The sequence below is a fragment of the Equus asinus genome, chromosome 28, assembly GCF_041296235.1.
Source record: "Equus asinus isolate D_3611 breed Donkey chromosome 28, EquAss-T2T_v2, whole genome shotgun sequence".
Lineage (NCBI taxonomy): Eukaryota > Metazoa > Chordata > Mammalia > Perissodactyla > Equidae > Equus > Equus asinus.
In genome coordinates this window covers 38,822,208-38,846,311 of record NC_091817.1, presented here as the reverse complement: position 1 = coordinate 38,846,311, position 24,104 = coordinate 38,822,208, and the positions used below count along the sequence as shown (strand labels likewise).

At 44.9% G+C, this 24,104-nt stretch overlaps 1 protein-coding gene across 7 annotated transcripts in view; it reads right to left on the bottom strand.

The window, feature by feature from the left end:
- Positions 1–24,104, bottom strand: part of ZNRF1 (zinc and ring finger 1) — a 97,114-nt gene that overhangs the window by 11,524 nt on the left and 61,486 nt on the right. For 4 of the 7 annotated variants that reach the window (XR_006521693.2, XM_044761826.2, XM_070500479.1 and 1 more), the window contains exons 2-3: positions 6,123–6,185; positions 2,777–2,872 (exon numbers count right to left, since the gene is read on the bottom strand). Coding sequence is in view for 5 of the 7 variants with exons in the window: in XM_044761826.2 (XP_044617761.1) it covers positions 2,777–2,872; positions 6,123–6,185 (159 nt within the window). In the remaining 2 variants the exon portion in view is untranslated. The remainder of the gene's footprint in view (positions 1–2,776; positions 2,873–6,122; positions 6,186–24,104) is intronic. The other 3 variants (XR_011499014.1, XM_014849341.3, XM_014849468.3) reach the window with 1 other exon arrangement.

Genomic DNA, 24,104 nt, shown 5'->3' with positions numbered 1-24,104 from the left:
GCAAAACCAAAATAAATACCCGGAGGTCCTGACTTGGGACTTTGGTCTACGGCTCCTGAAAGGGTTGTGCTTTATGTGAACTAGAACAGGCAGGCCTTAGACAGCCCAGGGGATGGAGACTTCCATCCCACATATAAACCTCAGATGGCTAACACCTTCCTCTCATCTGGAAGGGTTAGGTGTTTTCAGAGAAGACAAAGACTGAAATGGGGAGTCCAGCCATGAAGGTCTCCTTTTTGCATCAATCATGTACACAGAGGGGTCACACCACTGCTTCTGAAGCACCGTCATTGCCTTAAGACAAATCCCACTGACAGGACCCAGGCAACATGCCTCTCTTTGCCTCTGGTGGTAAAGCACTGGCTTTTGCAAAAGAGATCCTCGAGTTTCAAGCCTCTGGTTTACTCACACCCACCCACCCCGATGAGGTGGCCTTTCAGTTAGAGGAGGTGGAAAAAATGGGAACAGACCAAGAATGGCTGCAGTTATGCCTCAGGCTGGTTGGGTAACCTCCTCTTTCTCTAAGGAGACTCTGGCTCCAAGTGTGGCTTCTGCAGGCGACCTGTGCTCAGGTGGGGCTGCCAAGCCTGCTCTCCCACGGAGGCGAAGGTCAAAGAACAGGAGGACCCTTCCCCACGGCCGCAGGCAGGGAGGAGACCTATGGGCAGCACTGGGGACTTAAGTGCTAAAACAGAAGAGGCAATGGCGGTGCTCCTGGGCAGTTCTCCGGCAAAGGAGCCTGAGCCCCTCACCTTCCCTTCTCCAAATGGGGCATGTGGGTACTCCTTATTCAGGTGGCCCCAAGAGCGCTCTGTCCTCCACAGCTGCCCTTGCAACGTTCCCCCTGATGACACCAGGAGCCCGGTCCTCTCGGGCCGAGCCCACTCTGAGACTACTTTGTGTTCTTATGACAGCAAGGCAGTGTCTACAGAGAACTCTCCCCAGCAACCCACAGGACAAAAAGCGGTCTTCACAAGGGCTCTGCACATGTGGAAAACAAATGAACAGTTTCTAAGGCCATGGTTGGGGAGAGCTGAGAGCTACGGGAGAAGACTCCTCTCCCTTCGTGGTCCCAGGCAGATGAGGAACAGAACAAAGTGGAGCTGCAGCATCCTCGAAGGAATGCACAGCACACTGATGAGTCTGAGAGGAAGCTGAGGAGCTCGCCTGACAACAGATTCAGAGACATGGTGGCAGTCAGTCCCCAGGGACAGGAACAGGCTGTCCGCTGGGGAGAAGAGGGGCTTCCTGGACACCAGGTAGGATACGAATGGGAAGAAAAGGCTGGAGGCAGAGGCAGGGCCACAACCTGCCCTGCAGCTGTTCCTCCAACCTGAGCAAAGGTTACCAGACCGCACGTAGCGGAGACAAGCAGGGAACTGGCCCACCTGCAGGCATACAGGACCTTTTGGCTGAGCAAGTAAATAAGAGATAAGAGAATAGCAGGATATGTTTTCAGGAGAACCATGAGTTGATCAGATTCCTTAGGAACAATCTGGTATCATCAGGCCTCCCCAGGCTAATGCTGTGTAGGGAAAGGAGCACATCTGGATCTGAGGAGGCAGGAGCCCAAGGACAGTACATCAAGGACAAATCTGTAAGGAGAGTCTTCCGAGGAAACTTTCATCATCAGGATGGGGGTCAAGTGATCCAGACTCACAACCCGTCCTGTCCTTAGACTCTCTGAGAAATCATGGGACTCTTTTCCTAAGCACTGCTGTGACTTTAATCCTAGAAGGCAGGCCCAGTGACAGGGTCAGAGCACACCCCAGCCAGATTCAGTGCCTGTTTCCGTAGAAGACGCCATTCTCTGTGGAACACGGTTTGAAGAGCAGACTAAGCAAATAAGGATAGAAAATCAGAAAGCCACCAACAGCACAGGGCACGGAGCACTAAAGAGAAGCCAGTCCACTCTGGAAAGTGACAAAAAGAATTTGTATCTTTCAGGGCTGCTGTCCCTATAAATGGCAGCTATAACTTCCTGGGCATTGACCGTGTGCAGGCTCTGTGTTACAGGGTTTTAGGTCTAATATCTTACTTTATTCTGACAATAATCCTATGAATCAGATCTTAATAACCCCATATTATGGACCAGGAAACCAAGACTCTGCTAAACTGAGCAACTTGCCTAAGATCATGCAGCCAGTAAGTGGGAGGGCAGGCTTTGAACTCGGATCAGCATACCAGGCAGATGTTGACACTCACTTTGTCCACAGAGGTGCCATATGAGGGGAACTTGGGTTTCACGGAGTTCCCTGGCCCGGTGATCCTACCCCCTGTTGTATTCACTGCTTAGTTCTGGGCAGCCCCAAGGTAGGAAGCAGCATGGCCTGGGTGGAGAGACTAGGTGGCAGGTCAGCATTTTTAATCCCTAAAGGGTGTGCACATATTGCACTTATTCTACCGTGGAAAGTCAGGGCTTAAGCACTCGTGCAAACCACCTGCACAGACTCCCCCTCCCCCAAGGAGAGGTGGCACTCCCTCTAGGCCCCCTATTGTCAGCTGTGTGAATGGGCGAAGGCATCAGAGGTCCAAGGAACTGGGCGGGTAGAAGGACTAACTGAGAGGCTCAAAAGACTTCCTGGTACTGCAGACCTGACCCCTGGGCCTTCCTTCCTTGTCCCTCTCCACTTCCTCTCCGACTGATGCAGCAAGACTCCCTGAACAGTTCATCACCATTCAGGCATTTCTGCCGGAAGGCAGGTGGAAATGCTGCCCAGAGCCTCGCAAGGTTGGGAAGACCCTCACTCAGAGGCTCCCCCAGGCAAGCCCTTACCGTTGTAGGAGAGGCGAGGTTTGCTCAGACACATTATAAAGTGCATTTCCATCTCATCAGAAGCCACAGACTTGGAGCAAATGGGGCACTTGAAACCTGAAAGAGAGAAAAACAGGATGAAATGTTTTCTCCAAAGCAAATATACCCATAATAAACGCAAACACTCTTAAATGACTATGGCCATGGGGGGCCAGAGTCAACATGGAGAATTACAATCCAGATACACCCTAGACCCGATTTCTCCTTCATAAAGTTATGCAAAATTTTGTTATTTTATGACAGTCTCCAACTCCCATTTTTCAAATTGTGCTCTCCCTGTCCTACGCCCCTTGCTGTGGTTTATCAGAAGTCATTGACAACTGATTTGAGCTGTATTTTCTTTTAGATCCTTTCCCAAGGGAGTCTGTGGGCAGTGAGGACAGGGAAGCAGCAAATCAAGGCAACTAAATAAAGTCTTTGAATAATGAAGAGTTTATTCACCTTCCACCTCACACCTGTGGGAGGAATTCCTCCAGTCATCAGTGCCCCCATCCTTCACCCAAGGCACCTTTGCCTCCCCACAGCTAAGCAGCTGTCCTGAGAGTGTGTGAGCAGCGGGGTGACCCTCCGGAGCACTCCCAAATGCCACACATGCCTTGGCCATATGCCACTAAGAGTAGCAGCTGTTTCACAACGCCAGGTGAATACAGGGCGTTCTGGCCCTGCTGTTCTATTCCCAAGGAAGTGTGGACTGCTTATACACCCAAGGAGTTTCATCGGAATTGTATCCATGTTGGGGATTTCGGCTGAGAGTGTTCTGAGTTGAATTCCATTAAGCAAACACAGTCCCTTGATTTATTTTTTATAAACTATTTTTTACAGATAAAACGCAAACTACTCCTAATTTCTCCATTTTACTTTTACTAAAATTATTTTCAAATGAATTAATTCTTTCCCATTCTACCAAAAAGATCCAATACCATTGAAAAGTTATTTATTTGTTCACATCGTAGCTGCTCCCTTTTGTAACCATGATTTCTACCTACCCAGCCTGGATTTCCTAGGTCAAATACAGCACATCCATATATTGTTGTGAAGGACTGACTCTTCTGTTAATTTTTAGTCAAAATGTCCCATGCACAGTTTCACTGGATGCTGGTAATATGTCAGCAACATATCTTATGAAACAGATAAAAGGCTGAGGGTTCATGTTAACTGTTAGCTGTTCCAGGACAGAGGAGGAATTCACACCTTCACCAGTGTCCTTCCTGTGGGGCCTCGCCCATGCTGTATGGAAAGCCGGGCCCTCTGACAGCTGGTGGTGCTGAGACAGGAAGCAAGCCGACTCCCACGTTCCTGTGTAGGGCATAGGCGCTTTGCTTAAAGTCTTCTCCAAACCTCCTCTTTTCAGTGACAATGCTCTGAACTATAGGAACAGACAGAAGACCCGGGGTCTGGTTAACTACGGACAAAGCAGACCTGGGACTCTGTGGTACGGTCCCCATTCCCCCGACCTCTTTCCGCAAAGATCTTTAGCATCTAAGCATCTCAGCTAAAAAGTCCCGGAAGTGCTATTAACTGAAGCTTTGAGAAGAGGCTGTATTTTTTGATCTCTGGGGTGGTTACGAATCCATTAATAAAACCTGAAGACTGAAAAGAAACATGGTGGTGGAGGGTCCATCCTCAGTTTTCTGGCAAAACTGGATCTCCAACGTGCCAGGCTAATTCTTTTCTAATCCAGTTTAGAAATCTACACACCCACTGTTACACACGCAGTGGACAGATGAGTAATGAATTTGAGTCTTGTAGAATGAAGATGTCTCACATCTAACCTAAGTCCCTCTGTACCCTTGGATCTGCCCTCATACCTGCACCCTACAAATAAACCAATACATATAGTAAATAAGTTTCCACAAAATGACCAGCCATTGGGAGATTGTCTCATTTTCTTCAGAGATTTGTTCACCTTTTTTTCTGACTCAAAAGATCAAGGTTGGGGCCAGCCTGGTGGCGTAGCGGTTAAGTTTGTGCACAACGCTTCAGCGGCCCAGGGTTCACCGGTTTGGATCCCGGGCACAGACCTACACACCACTCATCAAGCTAGGCTGTGGCAGCATCGCATGTAGGAGAACTAGAAGGACTTACAACTAGGATATGCAACTATGCACTAGGGTCTTGGGGCGAGGAAAAAAAAGAAAAAGAGGAAGAGTGGCAACATATGTTAGTTTAGGGTCAATCTTCCTCACCAAAAAGCATACCTTAAAAAAAAAAACAGACCAAGGTTTTGCCACACTTCAAGCGACTACAGGATACTTCTACTTTAAGCTTGCTAAGTTAGCACCCTGTCTGCAGGCTGAGGGCTCAGGGCTATGAGGAGGCCCGGATGGACGTGCTCCGGACCAGGTCCTCTAACACCAGGCCCTGACATGGTCATTGGGAGGTGTTAAAGTGATCTGTTACATACAAAAAGGCTTACACCTCGCCCATTACTCACTTTTCTGATTCCTTAGAATAGATTCATGGTTATTGCTACAACAGCATCATTCAAACCCTTGCATCCCCACGTGACTCCCTGAGTACAGGAGAAGGGGTCGAGTTACAGCTAAGGTACTGGGAAGCAGGCCACCCAACAAGAAGGTCTATGAGGGAATGTCACTAGACATTTAGGTCCTAGAAAAAAACAAGTTGAGACTCACAGGTTTAGACCAGTGCCCTCACTGTACAGATAAAGGAGGCAGTCCTGGTGAGGCCATCAGGTCAAACAACTGAGGGGTGGGGGCTGAGACTAGAATCATATTTCTCAGCTCCCAATCTAAAGTCCTTTCCATCAGGGAAGAAAGAGTTGACCACAGGTGTGATATTGTGATTTGTAACAAGAAATATATATTTGGTCTTTGTCCCATTTCTAGCAGAGAGCTCCTAAAACCCTTGGAATTTCCTAACACAAGACCAATAATTCTTGGTCTTTTGTTATCAGTTCCTGGAATAGCCATAAAGGTGAACGGAATATCTTGCTATTCATAACAAGCCCCTTTCAACCACATAGGAGTTTATGTTAATGAGGTGACTTTCGGAAAGTTCCTTGGTAAACTAAGGATGGGGGCTGGTTGCCAGGGGAACCAACCAGCTCATTAGACAGTTGGAACTTTCAGTCCCACCCTGCAACCTCCAGGAAGGGGCGGCAGGTTTGAGATAGAGTTCAATCACCAATGACCAATGATTTAATCAATCATGCCTATGTAATGAAGCCTCTGTACAAACCCAAAGGACAGGGTTCAGAGAGCTTCCGGGTTAATGAACACACAGAGATTCAGGTAGAGTGGTGCTCTGGAGAGGGCATGGAAGCTCTGAGCCCCTTCCCACATACCTTGCCCTGTGCATCTCTTCCATCTGGTAGTTCCTGAGTGGTATCTTTTTATAAGATGGTAATCTAGTAAAAAAAAAAAATGTTTCTCTGAGTTCTGGGAGCTGCTCTAGCAAATTAAATGAATGTGAGTGGGGGTTGTGGGAACCTCCAATTAATAGCCAATCAGGCAGAAGCACATGTCAACCTAGACTTGCATTGGTATCTGAAGTGGGGTCAGTCTTGTGGGACCGGGCCGTTAACCTGTGGGATATGATGCTATCTCCAGGTAGACAGCGTCAGAACTGAGTCAGCTGCTCAGTGGTGCTGAGAAAACACACCTTGGAACAGAGTTTGAGGATAGCGCCACTGTAGTAAGAAGAGACCTACAGTCTAGCAAAAGCAGGATTAATACCCCTTGCATCATCTACCTCTGGATTTGGGGGCGGGCAGGCAGCTAGGGCTCAAGAAATAACTTAGTCTATTACACGAGTGGGAAATGACCTGGGTTTTCCAGCCTCAAGACCTTGGCAAGTAATCTACCTTCCCTGGACCTCAGTTTCCTCATCTAAAGACAGAGTGATTTACCTCACTTTTGCAAGGATCAAGTAAGAAACCTGAAAGCAGGGCAAAAAGAAGCTAATTAAATGCATGGGGGGACATGAATATCAACATCATCACACCTGGCAGCACTTAAAGAGGAGGAAGGAATAGGAGGGCCAGAGGAAGGATGTGGGGGGTGATGGATCAGCCCCAGAGGCCACAGGCTGTGCCAAGTGTGCTAGATGGGACCTGCTCGTCCCATCTGTCTCCTTTGAACTTCTAGAGCACTGTACACGGCACTTTGTGTACTGCCAACGTGGAACAATGGTCCTTGTTTAACCTTTGTGGCACCTACTCTTGCATAGGATGATAAAGAGTAGCATTCACTGAGTCGTCACTATGAGCAGCCACTGAGCTTTCCATGTCTTCTTATTTACTATAACATGAAGAGGCTACTAATGTTAACTCTATTTTGCAGAAGAGGACATGAAGGTCAGCCACCTGCCCAAGGTAACACGGTCAGAGAGAGCCAGTGCTAGCACACAACACCGAGGAAGTCTGACCGTCCAGTGCAGACCTCACTCATCGAGCTGTGTGGCTGGCTGACTAGTACAGGAGGAGGAGCTACATGGCAAAGAGAACATGAATGCTATACAAACTCAGGTATTACTAAATACTAACTTCAAATCTTCTACATTGCCCCAGCAATTTCTCCTGAAGTACCCACAGTCTTGGACAATCCCATAAGCTGAAACAATTGATAATTTTTTTTTTCTGAGAATTCTGTTAACATGGAAGGATAGAATTCTGCTTCCCGCTTGGCAGTGAGCCTATAGTACTGGTTGTAAGATGGTGAGTTTGCAAATTACCTTTTAAATGGAAAATAAAGGGCAAAAGGTAAGAGGGACGGAAAAATATGGAGAGCTAAGGGGAAAAAACTAATGTCCCCACCTTCTTTCCTGAAAGGTCATCCGATGATCAAGATGGATTCTACCAGTCTACTGCCCCAATCTTTTCTCCTAATTGTCCAGTCACAATTCAGCACCAACAGCCCTACGGAATGATAAATACTGTGATCTTTATGGGCTATCTAAAGGTTAAAATATCTAGGAAGGTTTGACACCATTTTGGAAAAAGTCTGAGCCAAATTAAAATCAACCCTGCAAACAAAGATAAACCAAAGGTCCGCAAAGTCATCCAATCGATATGATTTTGTCAAATTTCATGAGACCTTCATCAGCACTCAGGAAGCATGCGTAAGTGATGCTTTACTTTCCTTTATGAGAAAGCTACAGGTGGAGTCTGGACACCCCCTAAGTTCATCTGAGACCAGCCTCTGCCTCTTGCACCCTGGAAGCCAGGTGAGCAGTCAGCAATACCCCAGCTGCCTCATCCTTCCTGTCTTATTTCTTTTCAGAGGCAATGCCCTGAAAGTGTTGTCTTTAGTATTCGCTACTGACAGGGTAAAGGGAGGCAAAGGCTAGCTTACGCTTTGCTGACCAAGTCTGACACTGGTTTCCTAAGCCATCATCCGTTCCCACTGGACTACGGCAGAGGAAGGGAACTTACCGGGTTCCTAGACTTTTCTGCCAACCTCTCAAAATAAGGAAGGAATGAATGACAGAGCACCACGGGGAATCTGTCTGCAATCACCAATTCTGCACTAGGTGTACTCTACCAACCAAATGCCGCTACAGGATCCCTCCACTCCCAATCAAGAGGAGCCGAGAGAGAGCTCCTCATTTCCTTTCTTTCTGTTGTCATCAGATAAGCTCAAGGTTATACAGCCAGAAGAGCCAAGGAGAGTGTGATCAGCCAGAGTCCAGCTGCTTCCTGTCTTTCAAGTGTCCCGCCTAAGCAAGGGAATCCGCAGGTGGACCAGAGACTAGAGCACGCGAGAAAAGACAAGACCACACTCACCACTCGGTGCAAGGCCTTGACCTCTTTTACGGCCAGGTCAAAGGGTAGGCCCACTGGTAGGTGAACCAACCGTGACCCCAGGCACCCGCGCAAGGTCATGTGCATCAAGCTTCTTCCTGGGTTGGGTTAACTGGGCCCCTTGGACTTCACCCAGGCCCTTGTATTTGACTGACATAGCAACCAAGAAAGGACAGTGGCAACCAGCTCAAGTCACAACTCTCTCAATCCTCTCCAACATTTATCTTGCAATATAAATTAAAGCTTTTGTGCTCTGGGGACCATATACTTCTCATTTTCCAGAACTGCAACCTTCTCCTTTAAGACCTGATTTCTCAGGCAGGACGTGTGCTCTGCACGTTGCCCCAGTTCCCTCTCCGACCCTCCTCCTATGCTGATGCGCTATTTTAACGCTGCCCCAGTTCTGCCTGTCTCTGGGATCACCTAAAGGGAGAAAAATCAAAGAAGCCACCAGGGAAATGGAAGCCACACCCTCCAGGCAGGACCTCCTGTCCCGGGGAGGAGGGTCTGATGTGGACTCCTCTCACCCAGGGGCTGAGAGAGCGCCACCCCCAACACGGTGTCCTTACTGTTCAGTTCCTAGTTTTCAGCCTGCATCTTTCCCTCTCACATCCTTGTGGTGCCTCATGTCTGTCAAATGAGACTAGACTAAATGAATTTGATTAAATGGGATTTATTACAAATGGAAGATCAAGGGGTAACAACATGGATGACTTCCTTTCACATTTCTATACTGCAGAGAAGTGTCCCCAGGGGCAGAGGCTGTAGGTATCACATGCTTCTCTCCTATCCCCCATCTCCCTAAGAAATGACTGGAAACCAATGCACAATTTATGAGTTGCTGACGTGTGGGTCAGTCTCTCCTGGAGAACATTCTGGACTTGGAAAAGGCCCAGCAGTTCTGACTTTTGCCTCTTTCAACACCTTTCTTCTGGACTCGGCCTCTAGAGCTCTGTTTTAGGGCCTGGGCTCACCTGTTTCCCCAGGAGCCAAGAAAATTCTCATAAGCAGACATCAGAGGAGAGCCACATTGACCCTTAAAATAAATTTAAATATTAGTGTTTGCACATATTTTCCTTAACTAATCTGTTGTGAGGGTTAACTTTATGCATCAACTTGACTGTGACGTTGGGTGCCCAGATACTTGGTTAAACACTATTTTTGGGTGTGTCTGTGAGGGTGTTTCTGGATGAGATTAATATTTGAATCAGGAGACTGAATAAAGCAGACTGCCTTTCCCAGTGTGGATGGGCCTCATTCAATCCACTGAAGATCCGAATAGAATGAAAAGGCGGCTGAAGGGAGATTTTGAACTCTCTGCTTATTTGAGGTGGGACACTGGTCTTCTCCTGCCCTTGGACTGGGACTTATACCATCGGTTCTCCTCATTCTCAAGCCTTCAGACCCAGACTGGAACTACAGCCGGTGAGCTTTCCTGGGTGTTCAGCTTGCAGATAGCAGATCACGGGACTTCTCAGCTTCCATCATTGCATGAGCCAATTCCTTATAATAAATAATCAGTCTCTTTCTCTCTCAATATATATACCCTATTGGTCCTGTTTCTCTGGAGAACCCTAATACATCTGTTTATTAAAATGCCAAACAATAAGATTTAAAAGACTGACAACATCAAATGTTGGTGAGGATGCGGAGCAACTGGAACTCTCATATATTGTTGGAGGTGGTGTAAAATGACAGTCACTTTGGGAACATGTCTGGGAGTTCCTTATAAAACAAAACATACACCTAGCCTAACCCAAGCAATTCCTCATCTAAATATTTACTAAATAAATGAAAACATATATCTACAAGTAGATATTTATAAGAATGTTCAACACAGCTATATTCATAAGAAGCAAAAACTGGAAACAATGCAACTGTCCAACAACAGAATGGATAAACAAATTGTGGTATAATTATAGAATGCAACAGAATACTACTTAGCAGAAAAAAAGCAACAAACTACTCATATATGCAACACCATGGATGAATATTAAAAACATACTGAGTGAAGGGCACATATTATGATTCCAATGGTATTAAGTACTAGAACAGGGAAATCTAACCTATGGTGGAAAAAAGCAGAACAGTGCTGTCTCTAAGGGTTATAAGCTAGGGCAGAGATTGATGGAAAAAGAGATGAGAGAATCTTTTGGGGTAATGAAAATGTTCTATATCCTGAGGAGGGTTTGGATTGCACACATGCATGCATTTGTCAAAATTTAGTGAATGTACACTTAAGATCTGAGATTTCATTGTTTGTAAATTTTACCTCAACCAGAAAAAAAAAGTGTAAACAAATATTGAATTGTAGTTAATGATAGACATGCTGAAGCATTTAGAGAGAGGTGTATTGACATCTACATTAAAATGAAATGCACGAAAAAATAAGATGTATATGGGACCAGCCCCGTGGCCGAGTGGTTAAGTGCGTGTGCTCTGTTTCGCGGCCCAGGGTTTCACCAGTTCGGATCCTTGGCACGGACCTAGCACTGCTCATGAAGCCATGCTGAGGTGGCGTCCCACATGCCACAACTAGAAGGACCCACAACTAAAATATACAACTATGAACTGGGGGGCTTTGAGGAGAGATAAATAGATAAAATCTTAAAAAAAAATGTATACGGTAAACTCCTTTCAACTTTTCTGTATGTTTGAAATTTTCATAATAAAACACTGGAAAAAGTATTGAGCAGTGAGATGTGTGTGCTAACTTAGCTACAGCAGTCAGGGAAGGCCCCTCGGAGGGGGTGACAGGAGAGCAAAAACTTCGGTGTGTTAGGACAGCAAAGGCTGAGTCACTAGGGTGACAATGGAGACAGGCTCTCTGACTCTCTGTCTATGCTCAATAACTTTCTTTTATTCTGACAGCTGAATGGATGTCTTGTCTGGGTATAGGATATTTTTTTTTCAGCTTTATTAAAGTATAATTGACAAATGAAATATATTTAAAGTGCACAATGTGATGATTTAATATACGTATATACTGTGAAAGGAGTCCCACAATTGAGTTGACACATCCAACACCTCACATATTTACTTTTTTTTTTTTCTTTTGGTGAGAACACTTAAGATTCTAGCAAATTTCAGTTATACAATACAGGATCTTATGGTTTCAGGACTTGTGCTCGAGTCTTTAATAAATAAATTGATTTTTGTGTATGGTGTAAGATAGAGGTCCAGTTTCATTCTTTTGCATGTGGCTATCCAGTCTTCCTAACACCATTTATTGAAGAGACTGTCCTTTCCCCATTGTGTATTCCTGGAGCCTTTGTCAAAAATTAATTGACCATATTAGCATGGGTTTATATCTGGGATCTCTATTCTGTTCCTTTGATCTATGTGGCTGTTCTTATGCCAATACCATACTGTTTTGATTACAATAGCTTTGTAACATAGTTTGAAATCAGGAAGTATGATACCTCCCGCTTTGTTCCTTCTCAAGATTATTTTGGCTGTTCAAGGTCTTCAGTGGTTTCACATGAACTTTTAGGATTGTTTTTCTTATTTCTATGAAAAATGACACTGGAATTTTGATAGGGATTGTACTGAATCTGTGAATCTGTGGATCACATTTTAACAATATTAATTCTTCCAATCCATGAATATGAAATATCTTTCCAAGCATTTGTGTTTTCTTCAATTTTTTTAAAAGGTTGCACCTTTTATTTATTTTTTAAAGATTGACATCTGAGCTAACATCTGTTACCAATCTTTTTTTTCCTCTTCTTCTTCTTCCCCCAAAACCCCTCAGTACACAGTTGTATATTCTAGTTGTGAGTGCCTCTGGTTGTGCTATGTGGGACGCCACCTCAGCATGGCCTCATGAGTGGTGCCACATCTGCACCCAGGATCAAAACTGGCGAAACCCTGGGCCGCCAAGGCGGAGTGCACGAACTTAACCACTCAGCCACAGGGCCGGCCCCTCTTCAATTATTTTTTTTAATCAATGTCTTGTAGTTTTCAGTATACAGATCTTTCACCTCCTTGGTTAAATTTATTCCAAACTATTTTACTCTTTTTGATGCTATTATAAATGGGTTTGTCTTCTTAATTTATTTTTCTGATAGTTACTGAACTTACTGAATTCATTTATTAGTTCTAATAGTTTTCTGGTGGAGTCTTTAGGGTTTTCTACATAATAATATCATGCCATCTGATATTTTACTTTTTCCTTTCCAATTTGGATGTGTTTTATTCCTTTTTCTTGCCTAATTGCCCTGGCTATAGGATACTTGAGTTGCCATCCTTTTTTCCTCAGTGGTCTATAGATAAAATTCTAACATCTTCTAGCTTCTTGGTGTTGCAAATAGAAAATCTGATAACAGTGTAACTCTTTTTCATTAGTAAATAATATGTTTCTTTGGCCTGAAAGCTTGAATGATTTTTCTTTTCATTCTTGGAGTTCAGAAATTTTACCAGGATATACTTAGACATGTCTTAGTTATTTCCCCTTGTGGTAAGTAGTGAGTGCTGTTTGCCAAATATTTCTAGCTTTCCTCCTTCCAGCTATATAGCAGGACTGCACTTCCCTGCTCCCTTTGAAGTTAAAGGTGGGTTTGTGATTTACTTTGGCCAATGAAATGTGAATGGAAGTAATGTATGCACTTACAAGCAGACTTTAAGCACTAGTTCATGATTCTCCACATCACTGCACTGCTGCAATGACATGAAGCCCCCATCACCTTGGGTTCCTGAGTAACAACAATGAGCAGAGTCCCCCTCTTGACCTGTACTGAATACTGCAGTGTGGGGGAAAAAATAAATTTGTTGAATTAAACTACAAGCTACGGGACTGTTTGTTCTTACACTATAGCCTAGTTCTAGCCTGTCCTGGCTGACACACCCTTCCTCTACCTTTTTCTCCTTCTAGTACTCCTATCACTTCATGTCAAGTCTCCAGGTTCCATCTTCCAGGTCTCTTATCTCCCCCTCCATAACTTCTACATCTTAGTATTTTCTCAGGGGTTCAGCCTTTGTAACCCCTTCTGGGCCCTGCCTACCTGCCCCGATTGGTTTAAAGAGTTTAAATAGTTGGCATTGGAAGTCAAAGAAATGAGACACGCATTCCAGCCACTATCCTCCCAGAATCTTCTCTGCCTGGATATTCATATTCTGTTCTTTAAATATACATAATTCTTTGTATCAGCAACAATCCACACACTCATCATTTTCAATGTCTACATACAGGCACACCTCGTTTTACTGTACTTCACAGAGACTGCATCTTTTACAAGACCCTCCACCAGCAAAAAGATTACCACTCACTGAAGGCTCAGATGATGGCTAACATTTTTTAGCAACATAGTATTCTTTTTTTGAAGATATTTTATTTATTTTTTCCTTTTTCTCCCCAAATCCCCCATGTACATAGTTGTATATTCTTCGTTGTGGGTCCTTCTAGTTGTGGCATGTGGGACGCCGCCTCAGCGTGGTTCGATGAGCAGTGCCATGTCCGCGTCCAGAATTCGAACCAATGAAACACTGGGCCGCCTGCAGTGGAGCGCGCGAACTTAACCACTCAGCCACAGGGCCAGCCCCGCAACATAGTATTTTTTAATTAAGGGACATAATACTATCGCACACTTAACAGACTACAGTATAGTGTAAACATAACTTTTACATGCACTGGGAAACCAAAAAATTCATGTGACTTGCTTTACTGTAATATTTGCTTTATTGTGGTGGTCTGGAACCAAATCCACAATATCTCCGGGGTATGCCTGTATTCTATAGTGAATATATTTTGCTTAGCTATTTTCTTTTACGAGTATTTGGATTCCCAATTTTTACCTAGTATTAAGATTCTCTCAGTAGTGATCTCCATTCTCTACTCTAAGCATGGTATATTCCACCCCCTACATAATATTTTTGCTGTTTCTGGATTCTAGGGCTGACTGGTTTGGAAGAAAGAAAATCATATTAGGAGTCAGAAGAAACAGGCTCTCCCAGTCACTGGCCAGCTTGTACAAGCTACTTAGCATTAACCACTGTCCAGTACTGTTCTGAACCCCAACCAAAGATGGATATGTCAGTGCTCAGTGCAGAGCAAAGCCATGTGAAATGTGGGGTGGCCATTTTACCAGGCTGCATTCAGTACAACTTGGATATATAGTCATGTGTCACTTAACGATGGGAATACGTTCTGAGAAATGTGTAGTTCTGTGATTTTGTTGTTGTGTGAACATTACAGAGTGTACTTACACTAACCTAGATGGTATTAATCTTATGGGACCACTGTCATATAAGCAGTCCGTCACTGATTGGACTGTCATAATTGGGGTGCATGATTGTACTGAGGCTTGCTGGTAAATCTGCTTATTCGAGGAAATTCACAAATTCTTCAGGCAAAGAAGTGAGAAATGAGCTGACTGTATATAATGTACTTTGTGGACTCTAAGATGCCATCAATTTTTAAGAGGCACTATTACGAACCTCCAAGAAAGAAAAAAACCTGCCAATTATAATTTTAAGATGTGATGACATGACATAGCCTCATTTTAGAGTTGTTAAATTGTGAAATGTATGTACCTTAGAATCAACGACTATATGAAACATACATTATGTGTATATTTAAAAATATATACAGACTGAATCCCAATCACATACCCAAAACATTTACTTCTATCAATTTACTACAAATGAGAACAGGCTCCATGAAGCTACCTGCAGTGGGAACAAAGGGAAGAAGTGCAGGGTGTGCACATGGCTGCGTGCCTGATGACATCAAACCCCTGCTCCAGCAAGTCCAGGCTGCAATCCCGGCAGGTGAAGCCCAACAACAGCATTCCGGCCAGGTGAAAAATGGGAAAAGATTTGCCAGGAGCAGGAACTATGGCTACTAACTGGTCCTGTTCTCTTTGACCCTCTAACCCATTTCTTCCAGAGAGAGGCCCTAGAAGGACTGTTTAGGAGCAGGGTGATGAGGAAAGGGGGGAGCAGGGACATGATGATCTGAGGACCTGAGTCTGAGCCTGAGCAGGTACAAATACAAAAAAGATGAAAGCCTCAGCATGAGTGTGATCGAGTCCCCAACCACCGGCCAGGAAAAATGAATGCCAAATTATAATCCCTTGTCACCTGGCCACATGCTTGGGCAAGTTCAGGGACAGTCAATCATGACTCAGAAAGTGTGGATGTACTTTCCAGATGAACACTTTCCAACAAACATTTATTTTGGAGATGTCTTATTTAAAAAAACCGACTATCTGCTGAAAGAGGAAGATTGTCTTCCGAAGGGTCAAGTCAGAATATCTCTAAATCCTCAGATAGTAGGGATATCTACAAGCCAGGCAATGGGACTGACAAGTCTGGCCAGGAAATGCTAGTTACTCGGCTGGATACTATGCTCTCCTTTCAATGGCTGTCCCACTTTCACTCCAATTCCCAACATACCACACACTTAAGGGCCCTTGGACCCAATACCCACAGCCACTGTGGGAGTAGGCTTCCCAGTGTTTGGCAAGGCCATAGAACACTCTTAGGAGTAGGCAGAATTCCCCAGCCTTTTCCCCACAAACTCAACAGCAAGGAGTTGAGTTGAGCAAGGGGCCAAGGACCACCTCTCAAAAGAGACAAAGGGAACAATAAAATCTGATCTTTAGGCAAAAAAGGCAGTTATCACCCACAGAGGATTTGTAGACTGCCTCCACATTAGCAATAGAAGAGAGCCTCACTTCTTCCCATTAGGACACAGCTATGCAGGTTTAGCCTCACTTGTAGCAGGTGGCCTCAGCAGACTTTCCTAGAGAAACAAGACTGTGCTTGGAACACCCTGTTGCTGGCCTGTTTCTCCCCGATATACTCTTTTTCAAGTCCCAGTGTCTTTACTGATATATTTTAAAATTCCAACCTTTAATTAACTTTGTGTGTGTGTGTGTGTTGTTTTTGTTTTTTTGGTGAGGAAGACTGGCCCTGATCTAACATCTGTTGCCAATCTTCCTCTTTTTGCTTGAGGAAGATTGTCCCTGAGCTAACATTTGTGCCAATCTTCCTCTATTTTGTATGTGGGATGCTGCCACAGCATGGCTTGATCGGGGTGCACAGGTCCGTGTCTGGGATCTAAACCTGTGAACCCCAGGCCGCCACAGTGGAGCACATGAACTTAACCACTATGCCACCAGGCCGACCCCCTAACTTTGCTTTTCTTATGGAGTGTGTGTGTGTTTGGAGGTGGAGCTGGAGGAGAAAAGGAGAGCTAGAAAACAGAAAAGGACAAAGAAGGAAAGTTTCACACAAAACCCACATAGGACCAAGAGTTTATTTCTAGGTTCCTGAAGGCATTGTCCACCCCAACGTCCCTACGGCTGATAAGGGATTTTTCACTGGCAAGAAGGAAGACACCTGAACACACTACTAGATCATGTTCAGCCGGTAGCTGACTCACCAGGCAAATGGACAAGACACTCACATCTAACTGACTGCTCATATTGAAAAATACCATTTGCCTGGCACTGTGGAACTTGTACCTCTTGATGCCAACAGCCCTGGCCTTTATGTCACTGGAGATCTACTAGAAGGCTCCAACACGGCTCCCAATATAATCTCAGGATGCAGAACACGTGCTGCTGTATTCACTTCATAAAAGCTATCAGCTCCGGCTTGGCCCCGGCATGCAGCAGCACTGCAGGCTGAGCTTGGCTATTTGGCAGAAGGAATGCTGGCTGGCTTCTTGCCTGGGACTAAGACCTGGTCCCTGGTCAGCAGGGCATCCTCTGCTTAGCTATACCTCCAAGACAGAAGTAGATGGAGGCAGGAACTCAGAGGACACGGACTTGTATGCCACAACTGTGCTTTGAAACAGCATCTAAAGAGGAAGAAGCCAAAAGGATAGAATGAGGTTGTTTTGAGAGATCAACACTAGTGGAGTGATCAATCCTATCAACGGAAACTATCAGGGTAAGAGAAGGCCTTCATGCTTCAGTCCTTGCTTTTCTGTCATTCACTGCCTTGAGTACCACAGAGAAAGAGATGGAAGGACCCTAGAGAGCTATGAGGTACTGACCAAGAGTTAAAAAGGATTTCCCAGCAACGCCTGCAGACACAAAGCATGAGCAAGAAGGGTCATCAATTCTAAGCTCCTTAAAATAGTGAATGATTCCTATCAAGACACATAAAGTGTGCTTCTATACTGGTTTTCTTCACCTCTGCTTCCGATTATTTTGAGTCTGGTACACAAAAATGGGAGAGAGAGAAGGAGGGGAGCAAGAGGAAGAGACTCCAACATGGTAGCAGGAACATGGATGGCAATACTCCATAAATCTTGATTCATGATAATAGTTCCAAGGGTAAGAAACCAGGTATCTCCTAATGATAACAAGTAATCTGGCTGGCTGGCAAGCAAAAGATATGTGATACGATGTAACATTAAAATCAAGTGTATGTCGGTGGACAAAATATTAAGCCAGTAAGCAGTCTCTGTACTGGACCTTACAAACATAAATGTTTATGAAATGGGAAGGCCACATAAAGTGGGAATTCCCTCTTCACTTTGATATTTTGCCTTGACAACTATTTTTACACAGATTTTGATATTCCCTCATTTTGAGTCAGCACATCAACTTCCCAGAATATTGGCATCAGGAACCTAAATACTGACAAATATCACTTATTGAAATCTCTGGAAGATAAGAGAATTAAAAAACAAGCAGCCAAATAGAATGGAACAACCTGGATCTGGATTCAGAATTCCAGCACTCAAGGCATGAGTGATACAGCCAAGGGCAAGTCATATAAATTCCCTGAGCTTCCATTTCTCTCATCTGTAAAATAGGAATAATTTTACCAACCTAGCCACTAAATGAGAAGATATGTGTAAATAACTATACAAACGTGTACTAGGCAGACTAATGGTCCCCTAAAGATGTCCTAATTCCTGGAACCTGTGAATGTTACCTTACATGACAAAAAGGGCTTTGAAGTGATAAATTAAGGATTTTAAAATGGGAAATTATCCTGGATTATCCAGGTGGGCCCAATGTAATCACAAGGCTCCTTATAAGGGAAAGAGGGAGACAGGAGAGCCAGGGACGCAGATGTGAGAGAGAGACTGGAAGATGCTACGCTGCTGGCTTTGAAGATGGAAGACGGGGCCATGAGCCAAGGAAAGCAGGCAGCCTCTAGAAGCTGGAAAAGGTAAGGGAATGGGTTCTCTTATAGAACCTCCAGGAGAAATGCAATCCTGTCAACACTTTGATTTTAGCCCAGTCAGACCATTTCAGACTTTTCACCTCCAAAAATGTAAAAGGATAAATTTGAGTTGTCTAGTTTGTGATAATTTGTTAGAGCAATAATAGGAAACCAATACAAAATGTTATAGGAGATGCAGTTATTCTCCCAAAGAATCAAATTTTAAAAGGGGAAGTAGTTGGGGTTTTCTGGCTCTACTTAAAGTTACTGAAGCATGGCATCCTCTCTTGGGGCACCACTGAAAATTGTACAGCTATTTGCCACACTCAAGTAGGATAAGAAACCAAGTGAGTCAGTCTGTCTGTCCATTCATTTTCCTTCTAGTTATTAAGTGGTAAGGAAATATGTCAAAACATTAAATATAATTTCCACCCTCAAGGAACTGATGATCTATTAGGGAAGAAGAGAGAAGGCAGGGTCACAGAGTTCTCATTCTTTTAGCCATTTTCATAACCTTACCTGACTGTCTGTCTAGTGACTGTATCTGACATGCAGCTTCCTGACCTGGACACTCCTGGCTGAGACACCAGAGGATACATCGACCTCCTGAAATAACATGCCAGGTTCTATGGTAGGTATGTTTTTCTGAGGGAATGGACCCATAGATTCAGACTGTCAAAAGAGTTTGGGTTTGGGGCCGGCCTGGTGGCACAGCGGTTAAGTTCGCAGGTTCCGCTTCTCAGCGGCCCGGGGTTCACCGGTTTGGATCCCAGGTGTGGACATGGCACCGCTTGGCAAAAGCCATGCTGTGGTAGGAGTCCCACATATAAAGCAGAGGAAGATGGGCATGGATGTTAGGTCAGGGCCAGTCTTCCTCAGCAAAAAGAGGAGGATTGGTAGTAGTTAGCTCAGGGCTAATCTTGCTTTTTTTAAAAAAAAAAAAAAGAGTTTGGGTTTATAACTCAAAAGTTCAGAGCCATTTGTATAACAAGAGAAAGATTATAGATAGAAGATTAAAGCATGTTATAACAGATATTTTGAGAATAGTCCAAACATTTGTGACTTACTTTTAGCACAGAGAAAGGGGAGTTCCAAGGGAAAAAGAAAACTGAACCAGGCCCTCCAGGGCTCTACCTCATGATCATGGTCATTTAACATTTGCTAAAGTATACCAGAGGGCCATTTACAACAAGTTCCATTAAATACACTTTCCCTCTCTATTGAGTCAGCATACTGCACTAGTCCCCATCTTACAGAACACTCTCAATGCCACCCATACCTTCAGTAACTGCCCCATTTAACAACGAAAAGCACCTGCAGAGAGTTGTCTCAATGGCGTTCCTCATTTCTACCCCTTCCACTCCCTCTTGAACTATTCCAATCTCCAAAATTGCCCTTACCAAGGTTACGAATGACCTCCACATGGTGGTATCCTAAAGTCAATTCTCCAACAATCATTAGCATTTGAGAAAGGCAACCCTCCTTCTCCACCTGCACCCCCACACTGTTGCACTTGATTTTTGGTCTCCCATAATGCCCCTCTCTCTGACATCTGCTAGTTCCTTCTCACCTCCTTAGTCAACCCATCTAAAACAGCTACTACTCTTGATCCACCCCCAAACCCAAAGCGCTCTATTTTTCTTCTTAGCACTCACCACTGCTGCACCTGCTATCTGTCACCCCCATTACAGTATAAGCTCCTTGAAGGCAGAGTCTTTTTCTTTTACTTCTGTGTCCCCAGAACATGGCATACGATAGGCCCCTGAAAATATCTGTTGGGTGAATGAATATCACACTTCATGGAATTGTGTGAAAAAGGCCTGGCTGTACAACCAGAAAGAGATAACAAATTAAGGGCATGTCAGACTGTTGTCTGAGTCTATTCTCAGCAGAGGCAACCTTCTACTACTCAAGGCTCGAGAAACCGCCATACCCGCAGTGAGGGTTAAGAAGGATGGTACAGTGTGTGTGTGTGTGAGACAGAATGTCGGTTAAAAACCCACTGCGGTCACACTGCTTCCTGCCCAGCCTGTGGTTCTGATAAGAGGTGAGGATAATAATCACATGTGCATGTGCACACCCCTGCCACCAGCATGTAGTGTGATGTGAAGGGACCTGCTTTGGTTGCCACCTGGGCAGGCCTTGAAAGGTGTGGGGGCAGGAAAAAGGTCAGTCCTGCCCCCATGCTAAACCAAGTCAGGTTGAGCTAGAACACCCTCTGGTTTCTCATTCCTCCTACCAACAAGAGCAGGCAGGGCCTCTCTACCTACTCTTCCCCACCCGGCCCCCACATCGAAGTACCCAGAGGTGGTGAAAGAGCAGCACAGGGTGACCTGGGCTTCCCACCCTAGGCAGGGGCTGCCTAGGGATCTAATACCCATTTCCTGGACAGTAGGGATTTCTGAATGCTTCAGCAGTCTGATGGATATATTTTCTTAAAAAAATCCTTTTTATTATGGAAAATTTCAGACAAAGAATAGAACGAGCTCCCAGGTACTCACTATCCAGCTTCAACAATGATCAACTCAGGGTCAATTCTGTCTCACTTTCCTCTGGGGTGTCCATGTCTTCGTTTGCCAGGGACAATCTTGGATTAAGCTTACTGTCCTGGTGAAACTACTAGCCCTCTCTTTCAGTCTCAAACATGTCTGGTATTGGACAATAAATCATATGGTCACCCATTGTGAAGTGATTTCCAGACATAAGTTCATCCACAAATATTTCACAATGTGATACCAAAGATTTTAATATAGCTCAATATCCTTTAGACACCAACTTATAGAGCACTGTGCTCTTTGAACACTCTTGCTGGGGGCTTTCATGTCTCATAAGCGGGGAGCCAAGCAGAAGGAGTCAGAATGGCCCCGGAAAGCCTCTGTGCTATGCACTTGCATGCAGGCCCTCCATACCCACCCTGTGGGCCAACAGCGTGACCCCAGCTCATGGATGGGGCTGGCATACACATGGAGGAGAACAAACGTGTACTTATGCCAGCCTGACTCCACTGTATGGCCTCCTTCCACTACACCATGCTGTCTCCATAAAGGAGGTCTAGATGCAGTCATGGACAACAGGATACCAGAACAGACCTCAGCAGGTACGGCTCATTTTATATATGTACACAAGCAGGAGCAGCGTGAGTTTGAACAATTCAGAGTGAAGGAACTCAATCTTCAAACAGACCCAAAGAGAATAAAACCCCAACCTTTGTCTCTGCTCTCTGAATGGTATCACTGCAAGACTCCAGAGCCAGGCTAAATGTTGGGGCAGTCTAAGCAACCTACCTTCCCAGCACTTAGGAGAAAATAGGGAGAGAAATGAGACACAATCACCTCTTCTGAGTCCTCAGAAATGATCCTAGAAAGTTGACTAGACTATATCCAGCAAGCCCACTTCTGGGTATGTTTCCCAGGGAAATCCTCCCACAGGCCAGTCAGAAGACAGCACAGGATGTTCACTACAGCACCAAGTGGGGTAGCAGCGAGCTGTAGGCAATACAGATGGTGAACGGGGAACGGTTAAGAACCACGCAGAGCATGTACACTATGAAGTAGTATGCGGCAAGCATCAGCAATGGACCAAACGTACACACAGGACAGATCTGAACACAGTGCCAAATAAAAAAAAGAAACAAAAGGATCTGTAGCACTAAGCCATTTACTTAAGTTAAAAACATATGCACATGATCAACTAAAACCAAAAACAAAAACTCCAGGTATGTACACAAAGCAACAATTCATAATACACCAGTAAGAGAATACACACCAAGCATATTCACACGGTTGGCTATGGAGGGGAGGGGAATAGAGAATAGGAATAAAAAGAAGTAAATTAATGTACAAATGAATAAAACCAAGAGAAAGCCTTGACCAGACCAATGATAATATGCCACAAACTGAGTAACAGTATTAACTCAACCCACTGCACCAGGGGAGGTCTAAAAAGAAAAAAAGAAAGGAAGAAAAGGCTCACTATTAATAAAAGCCAGTAAACGATCAATTGCTTGTGAAAAGAAGTCTGGCCTCAATTTTTTTAATGCTTTCTTTCACCCAACCAGCTAAATGGTTGACAAATGGTCCAGGACCTGGGAAGGAGAGAGCAGGAGAATTGAAAGAAGATGTCTCGCTTCTTGCTGTTTGCACATGGGAAGGGTATGATGAATGTCCGTGCCTGGGCTTCATCACTGGACCAACACAGTCACTGCAGCCTAGAGGTGAAGGTAGGTGAAGGGGCTCAGATGGAGTCCCAGCCACTGCAACACCTCCCCTCACAGTGCGGGCCTGAAATTGCTGGTCCCAGAGGCACCTGCTTCCGGTTGGGTGACTCATGTCACAGCTCTGTTTACATTTCTTACCTGCAAAAGATGGGCTTTGATGAGACAATCTAAACCCAAAATTGCTGCCTCCTCTAATACTCGGCGCTTGCATGTGTGTGTGTGTCTGTGTGTGTGTCCTACAAAAAAGCTAATGTGACGTATTAAGCTGTATTAATGCTCGATTTTGTGCATACGTCACTGTCTCTAGTGGGCAGACACTAAAGGCTGAATCCATTTTCTCCATTTTACTGAGGGTTACTAAGGGCCAGGCACAGATCAGCATACAAGGCAGAAAGAGCTCCTTCGTGGATCTTAAACTCTGACAGGGAATGCACACAAGTACACAGGCAAGTGCTCTACCTCACAATCACCACTACGATAGGGACAGGACAAGGTGACAAATGGAACTGGGAGTAGAGCTCTCACTGAGATTTTAGGGCTGGGGGCTGAGACAGCAGTGATGTCAGGAAAGGCCGCCTGTAAGAAGGGATGGCTAAGCTGAGACTAAAAGATAAGCAAAAGCCAGCCAGGCAGCTAGGGTGGGGGAGCAGAAAGAGGCAAGGAAGGAATGGAGAAGAGGGTTCCAAGTAGGGGGGACAGCACGTGCAAAAGCCTTGGGGTAACAGAGAAATTGTTCTTCCAAAGAACTAAAAAGAGTATCAGTGAGGCTGGATCAGAAAGGTAGACACCTAATCACCAGGTGAACAGTGCAGCAGACTGTATTTGCCAAAAATGGCCGTCGGACTATTCCCAGTCCCACATGCACTTCCAGAACCTTGCCACTCATCAAGCGCTCGAGTGTTTTCCCTCCTCTTGAGCCTGTGTGGGCTTGTGGCTGTTCTGACCAATTGAGTACAGCTGAAATGCTAAGACTTCTGAGGCTGTTTTGAGAAAGATACAGCTGCTGCCTAGCTCTCTCTCAGGACCCTCACCCTGGAACCCAGCCACCACGCTGTGAGGAAGCCCAGACCACATGGAGAGGCCACACACATCAGCCTTCTGGCTGACAGCCCTAGCTGATGTCCCAGCTGAGAGCCAGACATGTGAGTGAACAGGCCATCAAAAGACACAGTGCCCAGCCT